This window comes from Phocoena sinus, chromosome 17 (genome assembly GCF_008692025.1).
Source record: "Phocoena sinus isolate mPhoSin1 chromosome 17, mPhoSin1.pri, whole genome shotgun sequence".
Lineage (NCBI taxonomy): Eukaryota > Metazoa > Chordata > Mammalia > Artiodactyla > Phocoenidae > Phocoena > Phocoena sinus.
The window spans coordinates 63,206,602-63,230,106 of record NC_045779.1 but is presented as its reverse complement, the minus strand read 5'-3'; the positions used below and the strand labels follow the sequence as shown (position 1 = coordinate 63,230,106).

At 42.3% G+C, this 23,505-nt stretch overlaps 1 protein-coding gene across 4 annotated transcripts in view; it reads right to left on the bottom strand.

The window, feature by feature from the left end:
- Positions 1 to 3,869, bottom strand: part of TBC1D31 (TBC1 domain family member 31) — a 61,635-nt gene extending 57,766 nt beyond the window's left edge. For all 4 annotated transcript variants that reach the window (XM_032609986.1, XM_032609984.1, XM_032609983.1 and 1 more), the window contains exon 1: positions 3,669 to 3,869. In XM_032609986.1, coding sequence (XP_032465877.1) covers positions 3,669 to 3,745 — 77 coding nt within the window. In that variant the 5' untranslated portion in view covers positions 3,746 to 3,869. The remainder of the gene's footprint in view (positions 1 to 3,668) is intronic.
- Between the last annotated feature and the right edge of the window lie 19,636 nt (positions 3,870 to 23,505).

The window sequence follows — 23,505 nt, the reverse complement described above, 5'->3', positions numbered from 1 at the left end:
AAAACAAGAACCATTAAATTCTATGTCAAGCATTACTTGTTGTCATGAAAACCATGGATTTTGTAGTATGCCTCACTAACGTTGAAGTTTTCTGCCTACCCCATCTTCCCTCTCCTATTGCTGCGGCTCCTCTGCCTCTCCTAGAAGCAACCCTACGAGGATTTCTGAAAACTGTCCTGGAAGTTATTGTCAAAGTAGCTGCCATTCATTTATTTATCAAATAGCTGAAAACCCAGGGTGTCAGACACTGAACAAGCCAGGAGCTAAGAGTAGTTGATAGACAGGAGCCCTGCCCTCAGGAAGCTTTCAGTTTAGTAGTAAAGACAGACACTAAAAAATATAAACACACACAAGAAGAGATTTATAAACTGTGATTAAGTCATAGACAACAGGATATGATAAGAAAATGTATTTCTGATTGAGTAGTTGAATTGTTACATCAAGCAACAGACCCATGATAAAAACAATGAAGTAATTAGTGAAAAGTAGAGAGTTTTATATAAATCACAAGCTACCACATGTAAGAAAAAATTCAATTCAATATCCTAACTTTAAGATATCCTAATGAGATTTTGTTTTTGTGATTACAGAACGTTCCAAGTGTACATGAGTTTTATTTTTAGGTATATTTGTCTAAAGCTATTATTTTTTCAGAGGAAGATCATGTACCATGTATCTGCTGAAAAGAAAACTGTTATAAAACTTGTAGCACAAATTAACTAACTCTTTAAAATAATATATGTGTTTATATTTGGGTCATGAAGGCCAGAAAAGTCCCATTCTCTCCTGCAACAAGTTTTCAAATCATGAAATTTTTTATCTTAATTGACTTTCTATGAATTTGAATATTTGAAACATCTGCCTCATTATCACTTCATTTAAAAAACACTACATTGAATTAAGTATATCAAACATTTTCTACAGCGTATCTAAAAATAAGGCTTTCAGACTCATTGGGTAAAACAGTAAAATTATTTTTATCTAGTCCCTGACAAAGATTCTTGGCTTGACCAGACTTTAGTCAGGCTCCCAAACCTTCTCCTAGGCCCTTCTGTGCACTCCCTTATAAAATCTACTTTTAGCAAGAATGCTGCTTAGTCAGTTTAACCAGAACCCCCCTACCCTCAATACTACTTTCCTTGACATCAGATGGGTTCCTCATTCTCCACCATCTCCCAAGTGATGTCTGATCACCTTGGCCTGTCTTCAGCAGGAATCCTGTGAGGTAGATTTAGCCAGAACTCCCTTAACCCCAGATGTTTTCTCTTAGTAATTTTCCATCCAGCGACCCCCACCCTTCTCCTTGGCTATAGCTTCCCACTTGCCCAGGCTGTATTCAGGACTGAGCCCAGTTCTACGCTGTGGTCTTGTTTCCTCTGTTGCAACAGTCCTGAATACAGTCTGTTTTTACTTTAACTATTGTCCAGCTCTGGTTTTTGTTTGACATTCCCAAAGGGGGATGGGGGGGATAAATGTATTGAAATAATAAGTAACAACATCAAAATGTTCCCTGGCAATTAAGCTCAGACCAAGCAAACGACTTTTCCCTCCAGTCTTTTTTCTGTAACATTTATTATGTGTCTGGATTACATGATCACTGTTCAAAATATGGAAAATACAGAAAAACACTAATAATTTGATTATAACCCTATCATCATGATATAATCACATTTAATAGCAAAATTCTGTCCTTCTGATTTTTCATATAAATCACACATGCAAATATTTTAAAACGGCTTTTCAGTTGCTCACAATTTGCCTGATAGAGTTCCTCAGTCCTTAAACATAGTAAAAACATCAAATATTTACTGAACACCAAGATGCATGAGACACTAATTCCCTAAGACAATCTTGCTGTTAAGTACGATTATTTTCACTTACGGCCTAAGAGATTAACTTGCCCAAGGTCACAGAGCTAGCGAGTGGACACTTACTTCAACTAAAGTGCATCTGACTCCACAGTCAATGCTCCTTGCTTCTCTCAACACCGTAACAACGGGTTTTATTGAACAGAAAGAAAGCTATGTTTTAGTGGAAGAAACAAATGAGGATATTTGCACACAAACTCGTTTCTTTCATTTTTTGAATCTTGCATGTGTATCTAGATATTTTATAACAGCAAGAAAGAGAATTAGTGTGGGTTGGCATAACTTTTACAACATTTAGAGAACGTGAGGAAGTAAGGGTGCTATTTACATAAACTCCAGATTTGGAAATGAAAATCTCTACTGAAGTACCCCTATTCTAGATAAAATGTTTATTCAATGGAGTTGACGGGACAGCAGTATTGTTAGGGGACTGATAGCAACCAGAAACCAAAGAAACTAATGGTACAATGTGCAGCAGTGTGCTTTGGGCATGTGTAGTTGGCACTGATTTGGTGAGGAGGAAGCAAAGGATCAACAGAAAAATCACGAGAACAAGAAACACACTGCAATATGAGTGCAAGTGAGGCAGCAAAGTCCGAAGGAATTAGAAGCAATAAGATTAATCTGTGTGCAGCAACTGGACCCAAGATGGCGCCACTTTGGGACAAAGGCTTCCATTAAAGTCACCCAGGAGCCTCAAACAGGACAGATACCCGGGAACTGAATGAAAAGAAGAGTTGGGGAGGGAGGGATGAATGGGCAGGGCAACGGCAATTTTTAGGGCAGTGAAAATACTTTGTATGAGACCGTAATGGTGGATGAGTCATTATACATTTGTCCAAACCTACAGAATGTAGAACACCAAGACTGAATCCTAACCTTAACTGTGAGAATTTGGGTAATAATGATGCCTTCATGCAGTTTCATCCATTGCAACAAATATCTAGTGGAGAATATTAATAAGGGGCAGGCTAGGCATGTGTGGGAGCAGGGGGTATAAGGGAAATCTCTGTACCTTCCTCTCAATTTTGCTGTGAACCTAAAACTGTCCTAAAGAAATAAAGTTTATCAAAAAAAAAAAAAAGCAGCAGCAACTATAGCCTTACTAGAAAGAGTGCCCTACCTTGTAAACCGTAACCCCTTCCTCCACCACTATCACCACCATACACGTTAATACGTAAACTCCAAGAGAACCAGAAGTTTGTTTTGGTCCACAGCTGTCTCTCAGCGCTTAGAAGCCTGGCACATAGTAAGTGCTCATCAAATAGTCGATGAGCGAATGCTTGCCTGAATACAAACAATGATTCAAGGATGGATAAACTGCGGCATTTGGAAGGGGAGAAGTGCATTGTTCCCCTCCCGCATCAGTTCTTCCTCCTGAGTTCTTTCCCAGCTGGAATAACTAACGAGTATTTACTGAGCATCAACTGCGTGCCAGGAATACTACAGGGATTCTGTGTTAATTAAGGCAGGCAGTCCTGGTACTCACCAGAAACTCAAATTCCCTGGCATAAACCAGGACCTCCCGCTCCACGTTGATCCTAATGAGACCCCGTCCCCAGGACTGGGAGGGGGGTCTCTAAGGATCATGAAACTCAGGGCACCTGGGTTGCTCGAGGTCACCCAACCCAGGTATCCGGGGCAGGATCAGATCCAGGACCCAAACCTCCATCCGGCCCCCCGCACCCCTTCCCGAGATCCTCCCCAACAGCCCCTCCAACGCCTCGCCAAAGCCGGGGACCCGCCCCTCGCCGGCGGCCATCCCCCTCTACAGCGCGCGCCTCCCGCCGCGGCCTTTACCCGTCCCGAGTGGCCGGGGATGGTTTGCGGTGCCATATCTTGCCGCTCTCCTTGTTGCCCAGGTTTATGCTCTGCATGTCGCAGTCCACGCGCGACCGCCGCCAGTCCAGCGGACAACTGTCCCGGCGCCTTTCCGGCACGCCCCGCGCTTCCTGCCCGGGAAACTTGAGCGCCGGCCGCGGCTGCCCGTATCCCCAACGACCGTACCAAGAGCGCGCAGGCCGCCGATCGGACGGCGCTAAACCCCGCCCAGGCGACCCCTCCCGTTCAGGACAATGGAATCAGCCCACGACCTTCTCCCTTAGACTCCGCCCCCTTTCGCGGGCCGTTCTCCCCAGCCCCACCCCCCCCAAAACCTTCTGGGAATCGTAGTTTTCTGCAGGTGTAACCTGGCGCGCGAAATCGGCTTGGGATTTCTGCTTTCTCGGGGCCTCGCTGGCTTTTAGGCTTTCAACGGAAGCAATAAAAGTGATTTTTCCCCAGGGCCCCCAGATCCCGTTTCACGTTGCGTTTAGGGATTGAGGAGTTGTACAGACAACTAATAGAGAAGCAAGGACCCAAATGCATTGAGAATTGAAGGGTTCCTTTTATAAAACATTCGGGTTCAAAAAAGAACCTTGATGGAGTCCACTCTTCTTGACCTTTTCATCATCGTCATGAATGTTGTTTTAATTCCGTAGTCTAACAAGAGGCTCCAGTATTATGGCGTCGGATCCACCAGGCATGCACCGGTAAAGCAATGTCATCAACAACCAGTTGCGTTGACGCCAGAGAAATTCTTTTCGGTAAATATTTACTTAGAACTTGTATAGTGCTTACTAGGTATCAAACACTCTTCTAAGTGCTTTAGGACTATTAACTCATTTAGGTTTTTTAATCCTCATAACAAACCTACAACATTGGTAATACTGTCACCTTCATCTTTAGTGCTTTATGAGGTAGTGTATTGGTTTGCTGAGGCTTTGTGCCACAGACTTGGTGGCTAAAACAACAGAAATTTATTCTCTCACAGTTCTGGAGGCCAGAGTCTGAATCAAAGTGTTGGCAGGTCACTCCCTCCAGAGGCCCTAGGGAAGATTACTTTGCCTTTTCCACCTTCTGGTGGTTGCTGGCTTCCTTGGCATGGAAGGAAGCACACATCACTCCATTCTCTGCCTGCAACTTCACCAAGCCTTGTCTTTTCCTCTAATCTCTGTCTCAAATCTCCCTTTGCTTTTCTCTTATAAGAACACCTGTCCTTGGATTTAGGGCCCACCTAGATAATCTAGGATAATCTCCTCATTTCAAGATCCTTAACTTACTTACACCTGCAAAGACCCATTTTCCAAATAAGGTAACATTCACACGTTCTGGGCATTACTCCCTGGGTATATATTTCCGGGGTCCACCATTCAACCCACTACAGGTAGAAAAATGACTTTTTACAAAATTATATGACCATGATATTTAAAAAGCGCAAACTCTAGCAGAAATACAAAACGCTCACAAAAATTTAGCAGTGTGGATTTTTAAACTTTTTTTTTTTTTTTTTTTTGCGGTACGCGGGCCTCTCACTGTTGTGGACTCTCCCGTTGCGAAGCACAGACTCCGGACGCGCAGGCTCAGCGGCCACAGCTCACGGGCCCAGCCGCTCCGCAGCATGTGGGATCTTCTCGGACCGAGGCACAAACCCGTGTCCCCTGCATCGGCAGGCGGACTCTCAACCACTGCGCCACCAGGGAAGCCCTGAATTTTTAAACTTTTTATATTGTTATCAAGGGGTAGGTAGCCCTGAGAGACAACTCTTAGTAACCCTTTGCAGAGGAGATTATTTTTTAATTTATTTTTTTATATTTTTATTTTATTTTTATTTATTGGACTTGAGATGGTAATAAACTGTATGTATGAATGTTTGCATTGTTATTCAGGAAATTTAAGGTGTTAAGCTTAAGGGCACCTAACTTGAAATAGGTTATTTCCCACACTTGTGTCTCACACAGGTAACCATACAACTTTTTATCAGTAGCAGAGACAAATCCGCTGAATGATTTCCTTAACTACTCTGGTTTAACCTGCCTGCAGCTCAGCTTGTATGGGTTGTCACAGCCTATGTGACCATCCTATTCAATTTCAGATACATTGGTAAAGAGGTTTCCATATTACAGATCTTCTGGACACCCACTTTTCACTTATCTTTGGATTTAGTTGGACCAGATCTGAAGGTCAGGCTGGCAGCTGAAGAGATGTGCACCCATGGCTGCCAACCTCCCAATTTTTTCTCTTTTCTTTTTTTTTTCGGCCGCGCCATGTGGCATGTGGGATCTTAGTTCCCCAACCAGGGATCGAATCTGCATCCCTTGCATTTGAAGTGCAGAGTCTTAACCACTGGACCACCAGGGAAGTCCCGAATCTCCCAATTTAGTAACCCAAGTTGGTAGACCGTTTTCTAGTTCCTTCTTGAATCATTACGTAGTCAATAACTGATGCATACTATACATATTTTTCAGCTTTATTGAGGTATAATATATCCATCACCTCCAAAATTTTCCTTCTGCCTCTTTTTATCCCTATCCCACCTTGTCCATGGGCAACCACTGATCTGCTTTGTCTCTTAGATTAGTTAATATTTTCTAGAAATTTATACAAATGGGTGTTAAACTAGGTACCCTTTTTTTTTGATCCGGTTTCTTTCATTCAGCATAATTATTTTGAGAGTCGACTATGTTGTTGGGTATATCAGTGGTACATATGTTTTTATTGCTGGGTAGTATTCCATGGTATTGATATACCACAATTAGTGGTATATTCAGCTGTTGGTGAACATTGGGATTGTTTCCAGTGTTTGGCTATTACAAAGAAAGCTGTTATGGACATTCCTGTTCGAGTCTTTGTATAAATATATGTTTTCATTTCTGATGAGTAAATTCCTAGATGTGGAATGGCTGGGCCATATGGTAAGTGTAGGTTTAACTTTTTTTTTTTTTTTTTTTTTTTGCGGTACGCGGGCCTCTCACCCTTGTGGCCTCTCCCGTTGCGAAGCACAGACTCCAGACGCGCAGGCTCAGTGGCCATGGCTCACCAGCCCAGCCACTCTGCGGCATATGGGATCCTCCCAGACCGGGGCACGAACCCGTGTCCCCTGCATAGGCAGGCAGACTCTCAACCACTGCGCCACCAGGGAAGCCCAGGTTTAACTTTTTAAGAAAGTATCAGTCATTTTCAAAGTAGTTGTCATTTTACATACCCACCGATACTGGATAGTGTAGGATAGTTTCAGATACTCCGTATCTATGATGAGTCTTTGTTATTATAGCTGTTCTAGGAGTGTGGTGGTACTTCATGGTGAGTTTATTTTGTGTGGGATCCTAGTTTCCCGACCAGGGATCGAACTCACACCCCCTGCAGTGGAAGCTCGGAGTCTTAGCCGCTGGACCACCAGGGAAGTCCCTTTCATGGTGATTTTAATTTCCATATCTGGAATGACAAATGATGTTCAGTATCTTTTCTTGGGATTTTTTGCCTTCTGCATATATCTGCTCAAATCTTTTGCCTGATTTATAATTGGGTTGTTTTCTTCTTCTTCTTCTTCTTATTATTATTTTTTTTTAAACATCTTTATTGGGGTATAATTGCTTTACAATGGTGTGTTAGTTTCTGCTTTACAACAAAGTGAATCAGCTATACATATACATATGTTCCCATATGTCTTCCCTCTTGCGTCTCCCTCCCTCCCACTCTCCCCATCCCACCCTTCCAGGCTGTCACAAAGCACCGAGCTAATATCCCTGTGCCTTGCGGCTGCTTCCCCCCAGCTATCTACCTTACTACGTTTGTTAGTGTGTATATGTCCATGACTCTCTCTCGCCCTGTCAAAACTCACCCTTCCCCCTCCCCATATCCTTAAGTCCGTTCTCCAGTAGGTCTGCGTCTTTATTCCTATCTTACCCCTAGGTTCTTCATGACATTTTTTTCCCTTAAATTCCATATATATGTGTTAGCATACGGTATTTGTCTTTTTCTTTCTGACTTACTTCACTCTGTATGACAGATTCTAGGTCTATCCATCTCATTACAAATAGCTCAATTTCATTTCTTTTTAAGGCTGAGTAATATTCCATTGTGTATATGTGCCACATCTTCTTTATCCATTCATCCGATGATGGGCGCTTAGGTTGTTTCCATGTCCTGGCTATTGTAAATAGAGCTGCAATGAACATTTTGGTACATGACTCTCTTTGAATTTTGGTTTTCTCAGGGTATATGCCAAGTAGTGGGATTGCTGGGTCATATGGTAATTCTATTTGTAGTTTTTTAAGGAACCTCCATACTGTTCTCCATAGTGGCTGAACCAATTCACATTCCCACCAGCAGTGCAAGAGTGTCCCCTTTTCTCCACACCCTCTCCAGCATTTATTGTTTCTTGATTTTTTGATGATGGCCATTCTGACTGGTGTGAGATGATATCTCATTGTAGTTTTGATTTGCATTTCTCTAATGATTAATGATGTTGAGCATTCTTTCATGTGTTTGTTGGCATTCTGTATATCTTCTTTGGAGAAATGTCTATTTAGGTCTTCTGCCCATTTTTGGATGGGGTTGTTTGTTTTTTTGTTATTGAGCTGCATGAGCTGCTTGTAAATTTTGGAGATTAATCCTTTGTCAGTTGCTTCATTTGCAAATGTTTTCTCCCATTCTGAGGGTTGTCTTTTGGTCTTGGTTATGGTCTCCTTTGCTGTGCAAAAGCTTTGAAGTTTCATTAGGTCCCATTTGTTTATTTTTGTTTTTATTTCCATTACTCTAGGAGGTGGGTCAGAAAGGATCTTGCTGTGATTTATGTCATAGAGTGTTCTTCCTATGTTTTCTTCTAAGAGTTTGATAGTTTCTGGCCTTACATTTAGGTCTTTAATCCATTTTGAGCTTATTTTTGTGTATGGTGTTAGGGAGTGATCTAATCTCATACTTTTACATGTACCTGTCCAGTTTTCCCAGCACCATTTATTGAAGAGGCTGTCCTTTCTCCACTGTACATTCCTGCCTCCTTTATCAAAGATAAGGTGTCCATATGTGCGTGGGTTTATCTCTGGGCTTTCTATCCTGTTCCACTGATCTATCTTTCTGTTTTTGTGCCAGTACCATACTGTCTTGATTACTGTTGCTTTGTAATATAGTCTGAAGTCAGGGAGCCTTATTCCTCCAGCTCCTTTTTTCGTTCTAAAGATTGCTTTGGCTATTCGGGGTCTTTTGTGTTTCCATACAAATTGCGAAATTTTTTGTTCTAGTTCTGTGAAAAATGCCAGTGGTAGTTTGATAGGGATTGCATTGAATCTGTAGATTGCTTTGGGTAGTAGAGTCATTTTCACAATGTTGATTCTTCCCATCCAAGAACATGGTATATCTCTCCATCTATTTGTATCATCTTTAATTTCTTTCATCAGTGTCTTATAATTTTCTGCATACAGGTCTTTCGTATCCTTAGGTAGGTTTATTCCTAGATATTTTATTCTTTTTGTTGCAATGGTAAATGGGAGTGTTTTCTTGATTTCACTTTCAGATTTTTCATCATTAGTATATAGGAATGCCATAGATTTCTGTGCATTAATTTTGTATCCTGCTACTTTACCAAATTCATTGATTAGCTCTAGTAGTTTTCTGGTAGCATCTTTAGGATTCTCTATGTATAGTATCATGTCATCTGCAAACAGTGACAGCTTTACTTCTTCTTTTCCGATTTGGATTCCTTTTATTTCCTTTTCTTCTCTGATTGCTGTGGCTAAAACTTCCAAAACTATGTTGAATAAGAGTGGTGAGAGTGGGCAACCTTGTCTTGTTCCTGATCTTAGTGGAAATGCTTTCAGTTTTTCACCATTGAGGATGATGTTTGCTGTGGGCTTGTCATATATGGCTTTTATTATGTTTAGGAAAGTTCCCTCTATGCCTACTTTCTGGAGGGTTTTTATCATAAATGGGTGTTGAATTTTGTCGAAAGCTTTCTCTGCATCTATTGAGATGATCACATGGTTTTTCTCCTTCAATTTGTTAATATAGTTTATCACATTGATAGATTTGCGTATATTGAAGAATCCTTGCATTCCTGGAATAAACCCCACTTGATCATGGTGTATGATCCTTTTAATGTGCTGTTGGATTCTGTTTGCTAGTATTTTGTTGAGGATTTTTGCATCTATGTTCATCAGTGATATTGGCCTGTAGTTTTCTTTCTTTGTGACATCCTTGTCTGGTTTTGGTATCAAGGTGATGGTGGCTTCGTAGAAGGAATTTGGGAGTGTTCCTCCCTCTGCTATATTTTGGAAGAGTTTGAGAAGGATAGGTGTTAGCTCTTCTCTAAACGTTTGATAGAATTCACCTGTGAAGCCATCTGGTCCTGGGCTTTTGTTTGTTGGAAGGTTTTTAATCACAGTTTCAATTTCAGTGCTTGTGATTGGTCTGTTCATATTTTCTATTTCTTCCTGATTCAGTCTTGGCAGGTTGTGCATTTCTAAGAATTTGTCCATTTCTTCCAGATTGTCCATTTTATTGGCATAGAGTTGCTTGTAGTAATCTCTCATGATTTTTTTTATTTCTGCAGTGTCAGTTGTTACTTCTCCTTTTTCATTTCTAATTCTATTGATTTGAGTCTTCTCCCTTTTTTTCTTGATGAGTCTGGCTAGTGGTTTATCTATTTTGTTTATCTTCTCAAAGAACCAGCTTTTAGTTTTATTGATCTTTGCTATTGTTTCCTTCATTTCTTTTTCATTTATTTCTGATCTGATTTTTATGATTTCTTTCCTTCTGCTAGCTTTGGGGTTTTTTTGTTCTTCTTTCTCTAATTGCTTGAGGTGCAAGGTTAGGTTGTTTATTCGAGATGTTTCCTGCTTCTTAAGGTGGGCTTGTATTGCTATAAACTTCCCCCTTAGAACTGCTTTTGCTGCATCCCATAGGTTTTGGGTCGTTGTGTCTCCATTGTCATTTGTTTCTAGGTATTTTTTTATTTCCTCTTTGATTTCTTCAGTGATCACTTCATTATTAAGTAGTGTATTGTTTAGCCTCCATGTGTTTGTATTTTTTACAGATCTTTTCCTGTAATTGATATCTAGTCTCATGGCGTTGTGGTCGGAAAAGATACTTGATACAATTTCAGTTTTCTTAAATTTACCAAGGCTTGATTTGTGACCCAAGATATGATCTATCCTGGAGAATGTTCCATGAGCACTTGAGAAAAATGTGTATTCTGTTGTTTTTGGATGGAGTGTCCTATAAATATCAATTAAGTCCATCTTGTTTAATGTATCATTTAAAGCTTGTGTTTCCTTATTTATTTTCATTTTGGATGATCTGTCCATGGGTGAAAGTGGGGTGTTAAAGTCCCCTACTATGAATGTGTTACTGTTGATCTCCCCTTTTATGGTTGTTAGTATTTGCCTTATGTATTGAGGTGCTCCTATGTTGGGTGCATAAATATTTACAATTGTTATATCTTCTTCTTGGATCGATCCCTTGATCATTATGTAGTGTCCTTCTTTGTCCCTTTTAATAGTCCTTATTTTAAAGTCTATTTTGTCTGATATGAGAATTGCTACTCCAGCTTTCTTTTGGTTTCCATTTGCATGGAATATCTTTTTCCATCCCCTTACTTTCAGTCTGTATGTGTCTCTAGTTCTGAAGTGGGTCTCTTGTAGACAGCATATATAAGGGTCTTGTTTTTGTATCCATTCAGCCAATCTGTGTCTTTTGGTGGGAGCATTTAGTCCATTTACATTTAAGGTAATTATTGATATGTATGTTCCTATTTCCATTTTATATACTGTTTTGGGTTCGCTACTATAGGTCATTTCCTTCTCTTGTGTTTCGTGTCTAGAGAAGTTCCTTTAGCATTTGTTGTAAAGCTGGTTTGGTGGTGCTGAACTCTCTCAGCTTTTGCTTGTCTGTAAAGGTTATAATTTCTCCATCAAATGTGAATGAGATCCTTGCTGGGTAGAGTAGTCTTGGTTTCAGGCTATTCTCCTTCATCACTTTCAGTATGTCCTGCCACTCCCTTCTGGCTTGTAGGGTTTCTGCTGAGAGATCAGCTGTTAACCTTATGGGGATTCCCTTGTGTGTTATTTGTTGTTTTTCCCTTGCTGCTTTTAATATGCTTTCTTTGTATTTAATTTTTGACAGTTTGATTAATATGTGTCTTGGCGTGTTTCTCCTTGTATTTATCCTGTATGGGACCCTCTGTGCTTCCTGGAGTTGATTAACTATTTCCTTTCCCATATTAGGGAAGTTTTCAACTATAATCTCTTCAAATATTTTCTCAGTCCCTTTCTTTCTTTCTTCTTCTTCTGGAACCCCTATAATTCGAATGTTGGTGCGTTTCATGTTGTCCCAGAGGTCTCTGAGACTGTCCTCAGTTCTTTTCATTCTTTTTTCTTTATTCTGCTCTGCAGTAGTTATTTCCACTACTTTATCTTCCAGGTCACTTATCCGTTCTTCTGCCTCAGTTATTCTGCTATTGATCCTATCTAGAGTGATTTTAATTTCATTTATTGCATTGTTCATCGTTGCTTGTTTCATCTTTAGTTCTTGTAGGTCCTTGTTAACTGTTTCTTGCATTTTGTCCATTCTACTTCCAAGATTTCGGATCATCCTTACTATCATTATTCTGAATTCTTTTTCAGGTAGATTGCCTATTTCCTCTTCATTTGTTAGGTCTGGTGGGTTTTTATCTTGCTCCTTCATCTGCTGTGTGTTTTTCTGTCTTCTCATTTTGCTTATCTTACTGTGTTTGGGGTCTCCTTTTTGCAGGCTGCAGGTTCGTAGTTCCCGTTGTTTTTGATGTCTGTCTCCAGTGGCTAAGGTTTTTTCAGTGGGTTGTGTAGGCTTCCTAGTGGAGGGGACTAGTGCCTGTGTTGTGCTGGATGAGGCTGGATCTTGTCTCTCTAGTGGGCAGGTTCACGTCTGGTGGTGTGTTTTGGGGTGTCTGTGGCCTTATTATGATTTTAGGCAGCCTCTCTGCTAATGGGTGGGGTTGTGTTCCTGTTTTGCTAGTTGTTTGGCATAGGTTGTCCAGCACTGTGGCTTGCTGGTCGTTGAGTGAAGCTGGGTGCTGGTGTTAAGATGGAGGTCTCTGGGAGATTTCCGCTGTTTAATATTATGTGGAGCTGGGAGGTCTCTTGTTGACCAGTGTCCTGAAGTTGGCTCTCCTACCTCAGAGGCAGAGCCCTGACTTCTGGCTGGAGCACCAAGAGCCTTTCATCCACACGGCTCAGAATAAAAGGGAGAAAAAGTAGAGAGAATTAGTAGAAGTATGAGGAAAGAAAGAAGGAAAGGAGGAAAGGAAGGAAGGAAGAAAGAAGCAAAGAAGGAAAGAAAGGAGGGAGGGGGGAGGGAGGGAGGAAGGAAGGAAGGAGGGAAAGAAGGAAAAAAAGACAGAAAGAAAGATGATACAGTAAAAATAAAATAAAGTATAATATAGTTATTGAATTAAAAAATATTTAGAAAAAAAAAGGGACGGATAGAACCTTAGGACAAATGTTGGAAGCAAAGCTATACAGAGAAAATCTTTCACAGAAGCATACACATACACCTTCACAAAAAGAGGTAAAGGGGGAAAAATCATAAATCCTGCTCCCTGAGACCACCTCCTCAATTTGGGGTGATTCGTTGTCTAAAGGAGGGAGGGAAGGAAGGAAAGAAAGAAAGAACGAAGGTAAAGTATAATAAAGTTATTCCAATTAAACTTAATTATTAAGAAAAAGAATTTTTAAAAAAAAGTCATGGACGGATAGAGCCCTAGGACAAATGGTGGAAGCTAGAGTATACAGACTAGATGTCACACAGGAGCATACACGTACACCTTCACAAAAAGAGGAAAAGGGAAAAAAATCATAGATTTCGCTCCTAAATTCCCCCTCTTCAATTTGGGATCATTCCTTGTCTATTCAGGTATTCCACAGATGCAGGGTATATCAAGTTGATTGTGGAGCTTTAATCCGCTGCTTCTGTGGCTGCTGGGAGAGATTTCCCTTTCTCTTCTTTGTTTTCACAGCTCTCAGGAGCTCAGCTTTGGATTTGGCCCTGCCTCTGCGTGTAGGTCGCTGGAGGGCGTCTGTTTTTTCGCTCAGACAGGACGGGGTTAAAGGAGCCGCTGATTCGGGGCCTCCGGCTCACTCAGGCCGGGGGTTGGGGGATGGGGGAAGGAGGGGCACTGCGTGCGGGGCCGGCCTGCGGGCGGCAGAGGCAGCGTGACGTTGCGGCAGAGGCCGGCGTGACGTTGCACCAGCCTGAGGCCCGCCGTGCGCTGTCCCGGGGAAGTTGTCCCTGGATTCCGGGAACCTGGCAGTGGCGGGCTGCACAGGCTCCGCGGAAGCGGGGTGTGGAGAGTGACCTGTGCTCGCACACAGGCCCCTTGGTGGCGGCAGCAGCAGCCTTAGCGTCTCCCGCCCGTCTCTGGGGTCCGCGGTTTTAGCCGCGGCTCGCGCCCGTCTCGGGGGCTCGCGCCCTCAGCCGCGGCTCGCGCCCGTCTCTGGGGTTCGCGCTTTTAGCCGCGGCTCGCGCCCGTCTCTGGAGTTCCTTTAAGCAGCGCTCTTAAACCCCTCTCCTCGCGCACCAGGAAACAAAGAGGGAAGAAAAAGTCTCTTGCCTCTTCGGCCGGTGCAGGCTTTTCCCCGAACTCCCTCCCGGCTAGTCGTGGTGCACTAACCCCTTCAGGCTATGTTCAAGCCGCCAACCCCAGTCCTCTCCCTGAGCTCCGTCCAAAACCAAAACCCGAGCCTCAGCTCGCAGCCCCGCCCGCCCTGGCGGGTGAGCAGACAAGCCACTCGGGCTGGTGAGTGCCGGTCAGCACCGATCGTCTGTGCAGGAATCTCTCCGCTTTGCCCTCCGCACCCATCGCTGTGCACTACTCCGCGGTCCCGATACTCCCCCCTCTGCCTCCCGCAGTCTCCGCCCGCGGAGGGGCTTCCTAGTGTGTGGAAACTTTTCCTCCTTCACAGCTCCCTCCCACTGGTGCAGGTGCCGTCCTTATTCTTTTGTCTCTGTTTTTTCTTTTGCCCTACCCAGTTACGTGGGGAGTTTCTTGCCTTTTGGGAGGTCTGAGGTCTTCTGCCAGCCTTCAGTAGGAGTTCTGTAGGAGTTGTTCCACGTGTGGATGTATTTCTGGTGTATCCGTGGGGAGGAAGGCGATCTCCGCGTCTTACTCTTCCGCCATCTTCAAGGTCCCCGTTTTCTTATTATTGAATTTTGAGGATTCTGTATATGTTCTGGATATAGGCCTTTTATCAAGTTTATGTTCTGCAAATATTTTCTCCTAGTCTTTGTCTTGTTTTTTCATCCTCTTGACCATGTCTTTGAATGCACAGAAACTATTAATATGGATGAAGGGTTGACCAAATCAGTCACCGTGGAAGGAAACCAAACAGGCAACAGTTGGATGACAAAGGTCCATTGACATATTGTGTAGGAAAGCTGACATTGCACAGGAAAGAGTTCTGTTTCATCAGTAAAACAGAAATGTGTGTCATGCTGCTAACTGACACAAACCCAGGCAATGTTTTCCGTTTCCTAGACAACTATTTGGCCCTGTAAGGAAAGGGGTGAGGAGGCCAAAGCCATTACAGGTGAACTTTGACATAGTGCATGTCCCCCAACCTTTAAACATGAATCAGAACAGAAAAGGAAAATCAAAGGGTTGTGTTCCAAGTTGCTTAAATAAATATTCATGCCTAGGGGTTCTCATAAAACATACATGAAAGCAACCAAGGGTAGTATTTCATGTGGAATCAAAAGGATTTGACACCTACAGTTGAAATGGTTCAGTATCAAAGCAGAGGGGAAAATGTGATGTTGATCTTGACAGGCAGCTAGATCAGTCCCACATACAGTGAGAAACAACTCACATAAACTGGGGTTTCTAAAAGGCCTCCTCCAGACTAAAGGAAGGAGGAGACCAGAGGGTGAAGCTCCCTCTTCCACGGCAGAGTGGGCAGTGGTTACAAGTTTCTCCTCTTTACAGCCCTTACGCGTGGCCAGGAGAGGAGTAGGACTTAGAATTCTTGATCTCTATCTCGTCCAAAGCTGTCCTAAGAAGCAAGGACAGCCTAGAGCCACCTCTGCCTTAGCTGCAACTGCATAATATCCCATCTTATGGATGCAGCATAATTTAATAATTCCCCTATTTTGGGCAGTTGGGTTTAAAAAAATTATATGCAAACATTATGCCAGAGAAATTAATATCTAAGTGTGTAATTGTAGGCACTGGTATAAGCCAGCTCAGGAAGCTTCTATAGGGAAGCTTAAACCTTCCAAATTATGCTCTGCATGTAGTGGCCTATTCCAAAGGCCTCCCTGGGCAGAGGGCTGTGGAGTCAGAGAATGCTGGGAATATCTCCCATAGGACCGGATAACTATTCTTGATTCACAGGCTCCTAATAACTTTTGTGGGCTCAGAGGACAGACGATCCATCACGTGTGACAGGATGCCAGTAAACCATGAGTAAAATGCCTCTAAGTGCTGTAGGGAGGAAGGCAAACTGATTGGGCTAAGCATTTATTGTCCACTGAAGTATTCTAGGGCAGCGTGGCATCCTTCCTGCCCGCTCTGGGCAGTGTGTGGCGAGAGGCCACAGAGCCGAGTGAGGATGAACACTTTCATGGCAGAGCAAAATCTTTGGAGATGGTCTTTGGGGGACAACAAGTCCACCGTCTCCCCAGATTGACAGCATTCTGATTAAAGGCAACTTTCCTTTCTACCAAATTCTGCAAGTATTGATTTTTTTCAAGCAGCGAGCAGCCCGACCTGATTTGGTAACATTTTCATTGCCCTAAAAATCCTATGTGCTCCACCTATATTCATCCCTCCCCTCTCTCTAAGTATTTTTGTTACTTTCATTATATAGATGGCTTTGAAAACTACTGCAAGCAGCTATCCACGGGAGGAAAGAGAAAGATAAGATAGAGATGCACAGTGGGGCTGGCTCTTTCACCTACAGACCTTAGAAGGGTGTTGTCTTTGTTAGTGAAGTAGTGGGCTGGACGCTGGTTCCATCTGCTTGACCCTTCAGAGAATTCTGTGCGAGGACGCAGATGTGGACAGGTGCGGGTTGGCATAGGTAACCACTTTTCACTTCGTTATTACACAGTTTCTTCTTTGGTCTTGCTTGCTTTTATTTTTTAATCCTATAGAAGCTCCTATTTGAATTTTGCATAAAATTTAAATTTTGCATAAAATTAAAACCTCTAAGTCATAAGTACTGTGAACATAGAGTCCTAATTTCAAGGATTCTGCCCTGTACTCCCCCCCAAGTACATTGCACTTATTAGATCTTGTACCCTGACTAGTGGTTTGGAAAATGTGGGCAGCCTATGTGTAAAGGCCTGGTACCCAGAATGCCTAAGTACATTGGCTCTAAAGCTTACGAGTACTATAACCTTGGGCAAAGTATTTAACTTCTCTGTGCCTTGATTTCTTCATCTGTAAGATCAGGCCAATAATAGTGCCAACCCCATAGAGTTGTGAAGAATTTAGAACAGCAGCTGACACATAGAAGTCGTCTCCTAGTTATTATTATTGCTATTATTTAAGCCCTTCTAGGGAGAGTACCAGTGATATGCAGATACATTTAACAACTGGCTGTCTGGACAAAAAACTCTGGTTTGTAGAATTTGGCAATTTCTGTGGTATAAATACTCCTACTATGGCCAATTTCAAGCTGTGAATGTGATGTCATTGAATGCAGAGTTGGAGAGAGATGAGCTGTAGCACACTATTATATAGTATGGTCACCATACAGATACAATAGACACAACCCCAAGAGCATGGATAATAGTAAAATGGATTAAAATAATTTAAAAAATGATATGTTTTGAGTATTACCTTTTAAAAAATATCATTTATTTCTACCTAAGTTAATACAATTTAATATTTAATAATTGACTCAGAAAATGCCTGAAAATTTAACAGTTTGCTCTTGTGAGCTAGCATGAGCCTGCCCCAGCTCTGCACTGTTTCTTACTTTCATCAACTTAGACATTTGCTGATGTTTCAGCTGACTTGCTATGTAACACAGTACCTCAAAACTTATTGGCTTAAAACAAAGCTGATTTCCTGTTTTCCAGTCCTGTGAGTTGACTGGGCTCAGCTGAACAGTTCTTCTGTTCCACATGGTGTAGCCAAGATCACTCACGGTTGCATTCAGCCCAAGTTCATCTTGAACTGGAACATCCACAATGGCTTCTCATCTACCAGTGCGTCTCTCCGTGTGGCCTCTGGGCCTTCAGGAGTCTAGCCTGATCTTCTTTACCTGGTACTGGCTCTCAAGAAAGGAATGTTCCAATAGGACAAGCCTGAATGTGTCAGTGTTTAACAAGCCTGTTTGTATCACCATGCCTGCTAATGTCCCATTGGCTAAAGGAGGTCACATGGTCAAGTCTAGACTCAATGTAGATGGGAATTACATATGTGCAGGAATCCTGAGAGATGTATTTTGTCATAGGCTACTAATATAATGGTTGACCACGGATGACATCAGGAAATCCCAGGGCACATTCGGAGGGAGTACACATAGGAATGAAGCTTCCTTTGAGGGGAGTTGAGAGTGTTGTCCTACCGTACATGTGTGGGGTGTGCACGCGTGCGTGTGTGTGTGCGTGTGTGTAGGATGTATGGGGAATTGCAAATGGAGGAGGGGGAGTAGACAAGCACCACATATAACTCAGTGGTTCTCAACCAGCGGTGAGTTTGCCCCCAGAACCCCAGAGGACATTTGGCCACATCTGCAGACGTTCTTGGTTGTCATAACTGGTGAGGTTGTCATTTGCTGCCAATCACCCTTTGCACAGGGAAGCCCCTCACCAACAAATAACTGTCTAACCCAAAGTGTCAGCAGTGCCGAGGCTAAGAAACCCTGTGTGTAACCTCACAGCACCAATTTGGCTGTTTAGTATGTGCTCTCTCTTCCCAACACGTTTTCCCTACTGCCTCTGACAGCACGTGCAAGATATAAAATTCTTTCCCAGCTCTCCAAATGCATGTTTAGCCTACTTGGATTGGCTTCAAACAAATGTGACAGATGTAGCCTTTCTGGATCCAGTGCCTTGCCAGACAAGCATATGCATGTTTGCACATCACGTCTGCAAAATTCCGCGGCTGAAAGAGGTCACACCTCCAACTTCCAGGAAAATATCTCAGATGACTTTTCCCCCAAGTCTTCCGGCTCTCAGAAGCTCTTGATACCTCTCTTTGCTCGCTTCTCCAGGGAAGCTATTCTGTTCTATTCCTCATTATGCCAAGGTTACATTTTGCCTTATCTGAGCAAAAGAATCCTCACTCATTAGTTCAGTAAATGTCAATGGAATGCATATTGCTGGCCAGGGCTGTCCTGGGTGCTGGGGTGCAGCAGGGAATGAGACACAGCTGCCTTTGCATGGAGCTTGCCGTTCTAGTTGGGGAGACAGACAACAACTAAGGGAATAAATAAATGATATCATGTTAGGTAATGAAAAGTGAAGACAATTTTAAGCAGGGTAAAAGGATGAGAACAATGGGGGTGGGGTGATACTTTGATTAAGGGGTTTAGGGAAGGCACTGTTGAGGGGTGCTCTCTGATCAGGGAACTGGACGCTGAGCGGGAGGGAGACACAATGACAGGTTCCCCACAGTGTACTCATTGCACAGTGTGGGAGCTTAGTATTTGGTTCCCAGGGCTGCTGTCACCAAGTATCACAAATTGGGTGGCTTAAAACAACCCAGATGTATCCTCTATGTCTCCAGAGGCCAGAGGCCTGCAATCAAGGTACTGGCAGAGTTGATTCCCTCTGGAGGCTCTACGGAGCATCTGTTCCCTGCCTCTCTCCTAACTCCTGGGAGTGGCTGGCAATCCTTGGTGTCCCTCGCTTTGTAAACGCATTACTCCAATCTCTGCTCTTGTCTTCACATGGCCTTCTCCCCTGTGTGTGTCTGTGTCTGTATTCTCTTTTTATAAGGAAACCAAGTCATTGCTAATCCAGTAGTTTAGCTCACCCTAATCTAGTCTAACCTCATTTTAACTTAATTACATCTGCAAAGACTCTATTGTCAAATAAGGTCATGGTCACAGGTACTGGGGGTTAGGACATTAATATATCTTTTGGGGGAATACAATTCAACCCATACCGTGATTGTTTTGGGTTATCACAATGACTAGGGGCACAACTGGCCTTTAGAACAGGGGGCAGGGATGCTAGGTAGGCCTCTGTAGTGTATAAACTGGTCCCAAACCCTTTTGAATGTTACCAAGATATTCCTGTAAATGAAAACCCTGTTTGTAATAGCTAAACTAGAACTGAATTCTGTTTTACATATATATAAACATAAAGGATATTTACAGGGATTTTACATTCACTAAATTTTCCTAGAATGCAACTACCGTACTCATTGAGGCAGGATTGTACTTATTTTCTTTCTTCTTTTTTAAAAATTGAAATATATTTGACATAAAATTGTGTAAATTTAAGGTGTATGTACTTGTTCTTTCTAATGTATGTGTGGATGTATTCTTATTTCCTCTTCTTTATTACATGAAAAATGGCATTATATGTACTTATACTATTTTGCACTTTCTCTTTTTCACTTATCAAGGTATCCTGGATATCACTCCATATGGTTTTGTAGAGATCTTTCTTATTCTTTGTTTACAGCTGCATATTATCCTAATGTGTGAATGTATTATAGTTTATTCAATCTATCTTCTATGTATGGGCACTTAGGTTCTTTCCAATAGGTTGCAGTTACAAATAGCACAATAAATAACCTTGTATCTAAGTTTTTGTACAATTTTTTTTGCACCGTTACAGGTTTATCTTCAGGTTGAATTACTAAAATTGACATTGTCAGATTAAAGGGTAAATGCATACGTTGTTTCTATTGTAATAAATTCCCTCCCTAGGGATACTAATTCTTGCCAGTCTGATAGGTGAGAAATAGTATCTGAGTATGGTTTTAAGTTGCATTTCTCTTATTATGAGAAAAGTTGAATATCTTTTAATATGTTTTTGGGTAATTTAATATATTTTTTGGTGAGTTATCTGTGTATTTTGTCCACTTTCTGTTGGGTTTTTGGTCTTTTTTCCCCTCAGATTTTACAAGTTTTTTATTTACATGGGAATATTAGTCTTTTATCTGTGATATACCTTGAAACTATTTTCTCCCACTTTACCTTTTGACTTTGTAACTTTTTTGTTAAGCAAACATTTTATTTTTACAAAGTTCAATTTATCTTTTTATTAATTATCTATGAACTTTGATGCCCTTTGTTACATTCAGAACTTTCCTGAGTTGTCCACCATTTTAGATAATCCTGTAACCAACGCCAATCCTGTAACCTATGTGGCTGGTGATATTTGAGTTACAAATATAGTATGTGGGTATCTGTCTGCACCTGTAGTTCTTCACTCATCAAGACTTTATGTGTAACTGCAAGCAGCAGACTATTTCATTCCACCTGCTAATGTAGTTGTGTCTGAACATTTATATGTTAAAATACATATTATAGTATAAATCAATTTTCTTTTATTTCTCATTTATATGATAATTAGGCACTATATTGATTTTATTGGAACTGCAATTTATAACTTATGATTTTCATTTTGGAATAGCAAATATTTGTTGTTTAAAAAAATAAATTTATTTATTTAATTTATTTAATTTTGGCTGCACTGGGTCTTCATTTCGGTGTGCAGGCTTTCTCTAGTTGCAGCAAGCAGGGGCTGCTTTTCGTTGCGATGTGTGGTCTTCACATTGCGGTGGCTTCTCTTGTTGTGGAGCACGGGCTCTAGGCGCACAGGCTTCAGTAGTTGTGGCTCGTGGGCTGGCTCGCGGGCTCAGTAGTTGTGGCTCGTGGGCTCTAGAGCACAGGCTTTGTAGCTGTGGCACACGGGCTTAGTTGCTCCGCAATATGTGGGATCTTCCCAGACCAGGGATCGAACCCGTGTCCCCTGCATTGGCAGGCAGATTCTTAACCACTGCGCCACCAGGGAAGCCCCAAATATTTGTCTTAAAAAGTGTGCATTTTGGACTTCCATGATGGTGCAGTGGTGAAGCAGGGAGCAGGGAGACCACTTAGAAGTCTACTGCAAAAGTTCAGTCACTAAGGAATAGTTGGGATGGGGGTAGCATAGTGGAGATGTTGCAAAGTGGTTGGATTGGGGATATATTTTGAAGTTGGAGAGGCCAGGATTTGCTCATGAAGTTTCTTCCGTCTTGTGTGAAGAGTTATACAACCCAGCCTCCACCTGAAGGAGCTTATACTCTAGAGGAGACAGCTACACACACACACACACACACACACACACACACACACACACGTAATTATAAAACAGAGAGCTAAGTGCAATGATGGTGATTTGTGTAAGGTGTTCTAGGAGTATAGAGGAAGCGTGTGGAGCATTGACCTAGGATGGGGAGTCAGGGAAAGTTTCTAGAATGAATCATAATTCATCCATTCCACAAATATTTCTTGAGCACCCATTATGTATCAGGCACAGATGTAAGCACTGGGGATACAAAAGTGAACAAAACAAAGTCTCCATCCTTGTGGAGCTCACATGCTAGAGGTCACAAGTCTGAGACCCTCTTCTTTTTTGGTGGAAGCAATCAGTTCTTGTTGTATACGTAACATGACTCATTGGTGTTATTCAACTGTAGTCACAGGATTCTGGAAGGCCATTCCCTCGAGGCACCTGAATGTTTTCAGAGGGAAAGAAAAGGAAGAGGAGGGGAGAGTTTTGGCTGGAGTGGGAGGGAGGGAGGGCAGGTAGGGCTGGATTGACACCTTTCGAGTCAGACCCTAAATCTAAAAAGATGAAGGTACCTACTCCCGTTTGTAATTCAAAATCAGAAACAACAGATTATCTGATTGGGAGATTCTATCGATAGATAAATTCACTGAGGCCCTGCTTTGCTGGTGTCCTAAACCTGTTCATTGTTTACCAGTGGCTGGTGAAGAGGACTGGCCATCTGGGTTGTGGATAGGCTGAGAGCCAGAGCCTGTCTGTACATGGAAACCGGAATTTGATTGGGAACTCAGCTGGAGGTGCTGGGGATCTGATTCTTCTCCAACGCTATGCAGAGCTCAAGGGAAATGACCCTGTAGCCTAACTAAGATTTCTATGGGTGAAAAGCAGTATGACAATATGCAGTAAGTGGGCAGATCCAGGTTTTGTTGGGCCTGAAGTTTATACAATTTGAGGGGCCCTCTTGAAGAAAAAAGAGTAAAATTATGAATACAAATTTAAGCGAAAGCCTTGGAAGAGCCGTGTGTGGGGTCCGGTAGCCTAATGTTGATTAGCTTTACAATCAGGTGATCTCTGGGAATAATAGTCATAAGGATGTTTGTATCCTTTCATCTCAGAATCCCACTCCTAGAAATCTGTTCCATAGAATTACTGAGAGGCAGTGTGGCACAGTAGTTAAGGGCAAGATAAAATGCAAGGTCCTTTCAGCAAACTACAAAGTCTTGTCTGATTCTTCCTTTCTCTCTCTGAACTTCTGCCCAACTCCCTCTCCACTCGGCCACACTGGTCTTCGTGCTGTACCGCCTCCGTTCCAGGCACCATCCCACTTCTGGGCCTTTGCTGGTCCTTCTACCTGAACTGCTGTTCCCCCAGATATCCACATTGTTTGTTCTTTCACCTCCTTAAGACCTTTACTCAAATATCTCCTGAGGTGAGGTCACAGTGAGGCCTTTCCTGACCAACCCAAATCTCTTTCTCTTTATTTTTTTTCTCTAGCATTTATCAACAGTTTTCTACTGAACTTCTTACTTTTACCCTTTTCAACTGTCTTTCTACATCCTGTAGGATGTAACCTCTAAGAGGACAGAATTATTTGTCAATTTGGTTTACA